General features: G+C 44.0%; 1 protein-coding gene across 1 annotated transcript in view; it reads right to left on the bottom strand.

The window, feature by feature from the left end:
* Positions 1 to 6,000, bottom strand: part of LOC119402484 (zinc finger C3H1 domain-containing protein) — a 60,541-nt gene that overhangs the window by 33,577 nt on the left and 20,964 nt on the right. Inside the window, exons 7-8 of the mRNA XM_037669633.2 lie at positions 2,744 to 2,918; positions 482 to 665 (exon numbers count right to left, since the gene is read on the bottom strand). Of these exons, the coding sequence (XP_037525561.1) occupies positions 482 to 665; positions 2,744 to 2,918 (359 nt within the window). The remainder of the gene's footprint in view (positions 1 to 481; positions 666 to 2,743; positions 2,919 to 6,000) is intronic.

Below are 6,000 nucleotides of genomic sequence, written 5' to 3'. Positions count from 1 at the left end.
TCACAATAACCTGGAATGAATACTGTGTGCAGTAAAATGAAGATGGATGTTCTAGGCCCATTTGAACAAAAGTTATGGTACGTTGAACATTCCCAGCTTGATCCCAGTTTGGCCCAGCTTGACACTGCTCACTTTCAAGTGTTCAATGTACCATGACTTTTGTTCAAACGGGATTTAGAACATCCAGTCTTGTTTTACTACATACAGTATTCATTCCAGGTTATTGTGATATGCTGATTTTCTTTATAAATCTCAGTTTAGAAATAAATCTTGCTCCTAACAATGCAGAAACTATTTAATAGTTTCAAAATTACATACTGTATTAGAACAACAACTGCATGTTTGAAATCAGCACATAGATATACACAAGCTGTGAAGGTTTCATAACGATATGCTTTTAAAAAAAAAATGAAACGCATTTCTGAAGCAGTGTCTCCCCTTAAAACAATGCCACAGTACACCATGCGCTACCAAATGATACGGCATACCTGTTGCAGCGACGAGATCGAGACCTTGCGCTTTGTTGTGGATGCGGCCGCGCCCTCGGGTGTCACGGGGAGCTGGTACTTGTCGCCGTACACAATTTTGCCGTGTTGATTGCACTGGCTTTCCAGCTTCTCAATGTGGCCCTTCCGTTTGTCGATTGCCATCTGCAGTGCCTGGAGCTGCAAGAACAACGGGAGCAACATGGCAAAGTGGGCGAGCTGATTTTGGCTGTCGTGTTACGTGAAATTGCGTCCACAAGAGTGGATAAAAGGAAGAACACGCAACGATAATGTGCTTACTTATAACTGACAAAAACTGAACTTGACTAACTAAACAGAACTGCACTAAACTACTAAACCAAATTTCAAGTTACTTGAACTTCAATAGTCAAGTGTTTCATACATCAAGTGCAACATGGCATAGGCTCAATGTTAATGAAAGCCAGCAGATAATGAAGCCAAGGAAGGTATAGGAGACGTTAATTGTACTGTTTAAAGTGTACACTCAAACCTCATTATAACGAAGTCACATCTGCCACGAAAATAACTTCGCTATATCCAAAAATTCATTATAAACATTTATTTGTAACACTGTACTATGACAAGACTATTCTTCACTTACTTCGTTATAACCGATAATTCGTTATATCCGTGTTCGTTATGTCGAGGTTTGAGTGCATTGTAGTAATTATAATATATATGTGAAGAAAGTAAAGTGGGCGAAAAGACAGCTTGCCGCTGGCAGGGACCGAACCTCAACCTACGGAAAGTTGCAGGTTCGGTCCCTGCCAGCGGCAAGTTGTCTTTTCGCCCACTTTACTTTCTTCACATCTATGTCACAATTACAGTAAAACCTCGTTTATCCGGATCTCGTTAACTCGGCAATTCGGTTAACTTGGTCTTGCGGCACAGTCCCGGCAAAACTATGTATACTTCCATGGTGTTGAATGCTCGTTATTTCACAGGGATTTAGCCGCGCACCGGTTAACTTGGACAACTCCGGAGTCGGGACTCCATGCTTTGAGTCGTGCGATCTCGGCGGCTTGGAGGTTCAAGCACTGCTTGCCGTAACCGACGGTGGAACCGGAGTTTCGGAGAAACCGAAACCGAACGAGCAACTGCAGCAGGATATGATCATGATGATAATCAAATGAGAGGAGGGACGTGGCTAGGTGGCGCTAGTCACCACCATGCGGAAGCGCTTGAGCCGCCGGCGCATCCAGTGTCTATGCCTACGCTGCTGGTTTCTTTGTGTTATTGTGACTTCATGCGTAGCGTGCGAGCTCATGCACCGTTGCGTTCTCCAGGCTGTGCTTGTGCGCGTTGCCGCCGTCATCGTGCTTCATAGTGATGGCGACTGTCACCGAAGTGAAGTGGCAACAGCAGCCAGCAAATGATCTAGAAAGAAAGGTGATGATATTGAAAGACGTGAACGCAGGTGTTTCTTGACAGGAGATAAGTCCCTTCTTCCTAGTGGCGTCCAGATCGTAGACTACGTCACCATAGACGATGATGTTACCGTTGCTGGTCCGCTGACTGACGATGACATATTATCGGAAGTGCTTGAAAAGGATCAGAATCACTGTTCCGATGATGACGCTCAAGATGAGCCAATGCGACATCGCACCGTGCAGGAGGCCGCCGAAGCCCCCCCTGTCCTCGAGGAGTTCTGCGTCGGTTCTCGCGACAGCGAGCGTGCGCATCACCACCTTATGGGGTTGAAGATGATTGTTCTAGCACAAATTCCAAAAAAACTCAACTAAACTAACTAAATTTCAAATTACTTGAACTTCAATAATCAAGTGTCTATACTCTGTTTCAACATCAAGTGCAACACGGCTTAGGCTAGCGAGACTTCTTATGGTAAATGCGCTCGCACAAAGAAACAGTTCAATATTTTTACCACCCCAAATGTGACTTCTCTTTTTTAGGCTGAGTAATGCGTGAAGGATGTTTTGCACCCTAGAAATTAACAAACTCCGTTATATGGCTAACAATATGTTGTTCCACATCACTTGGTGTTTCGTTGTTTTTGGTTTCTTATTTCATTTGCAGCCGGTCGCGATGCCTCCCGCACAGGCTCGTGCTTGGCTTGCATGAGCATTTGCAACCACAAATGTCGACCACGAGATGTGCGGAAGTTATACATTTTGCTGACCGAACTTCCTACGCAGCTTCGACAGTGTTACGCCTGAAGTGTGAAATGGAGTGTACAGTGACCAACAGGTTTGGTGGCCAGGAAACGGGCCCCTCCATACCTGTAGGTTGGCCTTGCGTATGCCCGTGTCGTGCCCGGCCACCAGGCGCTCCAGCGTTGCCAGCTGCTCTCGCAGCCGCTGAATTCGGACATGGGTGCCACGCACAGCAGACTTCTTGGTCAGCACCTCGGATTTGAGGGCATCCATGCGCTTGCCCTCGAGGCGCAGTGCTTTCCTGAAAACGCAGCGGGAAGAGAGATGCAAAAGCAAACGTTTCATCACCAGGCCTTTTCTTTGATTTGATTCAATCAATCAATCAATCATTTATTTATTTTGCAAAGCCCAATTACAACAATAAGGATATGCAGAAGAGGGTGCTAACCGAGACCCTCTGTAGATGAGTTTTGAATAGGCTTGTGCGAATAGTAAATTTTAAATACGAACCAAATTCGAAGCCGAATAGTGATATGGCCGAATAATTTCGAATCGAATAGTATACATCACATATTATAAAGAAAAATGTGCATATTTGTCATGACCCAACTAACCTGCACAATATTTTTTAAAATTGAAGCAGGGCATGTGCAAATGTCATTCTTTTCAGTTCAAAGGGAAGTGGAAGCAACTTTGAATAGTAGCAGGATTGGACTTTAGATAGAATGCAAGTGATAACCTGTAAATTACTTTACGTTTTAAAATTTACTATACTTAGAGCATGTAAGCAGGTATAATGAGCATTTAGACTTAAAAAATGATGAATCAATGTGAGGGTGATTTGTTCATTTAACCTTGGAATGGGGCCTCGCGACAGCGTGGATTTCCCCTGGAAAGGTGTATCCACGGTACAGCACCCCTGCACTGCAGTGAAACCACCCTTACAAAGGGTTACATGTGGTTTATATGTCTATTCGTTCATTTCTAATACTTCAAAATTTAGAATAATTCAAATTCGTCTCGAAGTGAATTCAAATACTGTAATATTCATTCGAATATTCGCCTAAGCCTACTTTTGAATACAATTTACGAAATGGGCAGAACCAACCAAACCAATAAAACACCGAGAAACACTACAGAAATTATGATTATCTAGTCTAACTGGGCTATACTGAATTATCTACTATATTAAACAGATGCAACAACCCATAGAAAATCCTTTGCAAAAGCTTAGTTATGCACTATATGGATATTGACTCCCATTCACCTTCACATTCAATATATTGAGAACTGAACCCCTGCAAGTGAACTTTTAAATGGCTTGGCATCTCCACCAGCATCACCAGAAATATTCATGCCGATAAAACGGCACCGTTATGATAGATGCTGCCAAAGAGGGCATTAAATCACAAGAGCAAGGTGGATGTCTCAAAATGTGGGTGGCTCACTCGAGAGATTTTATTACGAATGTGCGCTCAACAAAGAGTTTGTGCCTTAGTTGGCTTCCCCACAACGGAGCTGTGTAATGTGGTGAAGAATACTAAAAGTGCATCACTAACTGGCACGCAATGAAGCATACTTCCTGTGGCCACTTGTCACACAGAAGAGTACTGCCACGCTGCGTCAAAAATGTTATACCCGTGTCACACGGGCGTTTGGAAGGCCATTGAACCGATGGTCTATTGACTCAACTGTCAAGCAGGAGCTGCCACACGGGCGATTTCAAAGGCCATCAAGTCAATAGTCTATTGAGTCAATGGAGCACCCCACACGTCCGTTGAAACTTCTATGGCTATTGAACGAGGGAAGCGGAAACAGCACAAATGTGCCCTCTTGTTCACAGTGGGCCCGAACCACGGTGTAAGAAAATTAAATTATTTTTTTTTACCCTGGCCCGAACGCACGATTAGAAAAAAAAATTGCACCATTATGTTTTAAAAGTAGCATGCATTGGCGTTATAAATTATTTAATAAAGTATTTTTGCCACTTGAAATGTGCAACTGCACATACTCTCGACATCAGCAACGTGCTTGTCTTTATCGTGCCGTCTTGCCGTGTATCGCTCGCCACAGTTTCGCTGCTCAACAACTTAAAAATTAAATATGTATTGCTAACTACAAATAAACACTGTATTAAAATGTTTAAACAAAAACAGCAGGAACATTTGTGATTTTAAGCGGATTTGTATTATTTAACTTTTGGTGACACGAATACGAAAATAAAGATCCACGGCGCCATGCAGTTTTTGCGAGAGACGCTGAACCACTCAACGGCCATTGAAAACGTCCGTGTAGCAGCGCAACAACTCTATCGAGTCGATGGAGCTGTGGCATTTTGACGGCCGTCCACTCGATGGCCTTTCAAAAGTGCCCGTGTGACACAGGTATTAAAGGCCTCCTGGTCTGATACGGACATTCCACAAGAGGGCGGGGATTAAAAACTTATAACAAGGAAACTCCAGGAAAAAAATGTCAATAAATTCTCACTTTTCGCAATCTCAAGAGACTCTCCGATAGGCGCAGAGTTTTTAAGACAGGCTTTATGAATGGGCCTTAGGCTTTTGATAAAGGCTTTTAGACAGGCTTTAGACAGGGCTTTCAGATGGGCTTAAGACAGGCATTCAGGCAAGCTTCAGACAGGTTTCACATTATCAATACATTGAACTATTTCGCATACCCTTCAAGTTTGGCATGTCTAAGCTCAACTGCACATCCACATGTATATAAAGTAAGGAAAAAATGAAGTAGACTCAAACCTCGATATAACGAACACGGATATAACGAAGTAAATGAAGAATACCGTATATACTCGTGTAAGGGTTGCCCTCGTGTAAGGGCCGCACCCCTACTTTGGAGGGGGAATTTGGAAAAAAAAATTCAAGAAGTCCTGCCAGAAAAGTGTAGTTAGTTAAATTGCAGCTAGATGGCGCTGCCAGCTTTTCCGCTTCCGCCGACCTCGACGGCGCCATTATTGCTTTGTGTGGCGCATCGTTGGCATCGTGTGGGTAGCTTGGCAGTGTTTCTTCACATCGGTGTTGTCGGTGTCACTTTGTCTGCAGTAGTGAGCCCCGTTTGAGCCATCGCAGGTGAGGGACGATGGGCCGGCACTTGAGATCTTTCACTGCAGCCTTTAAAGTGCAAGTGATTGAATATGCCGAGGAGCACGGCAAGCGAGAAGCTGGACGCAAATTTGACATCGATGAGAAGTGCGTGCATTACTGGATGAAACAGAAAGATGCCCTCGCTGATACCAACAGGAGCCGAAAGGCATTTCGCGGAAAGAAGTGCAAGTACCCGGAACTCGAAGGCGAACTTGTATGTCATCGACACTCGAAGGGACGGCTACGCCGTCTCAACTGACATGATCCGCGTGAAAGCCCTGG

The sequence above is a fragment of the Rhipicephalus sanguineus genome, chromosome 8 (genome assembly GCF_013339695.2).
Source record: "Rhipicephalus sanguineus isolate Rsan-2018 chromosome 8, BIME_Rsan_1.4, whole genome shotgun sequence".
NCBI classification, from domain to species: Eukaryota; Metazoa; Arthropoda; class Arachnida; order Ixodida; family Ixodidae; genus Rhipicephalus; species Rhipicephalus sanguineus.
The sequence above is the reverse complement of the archived record's forward strand: the minus strand, read 5'-3'. Positions and strand labels throughout refer to the sequence as shown.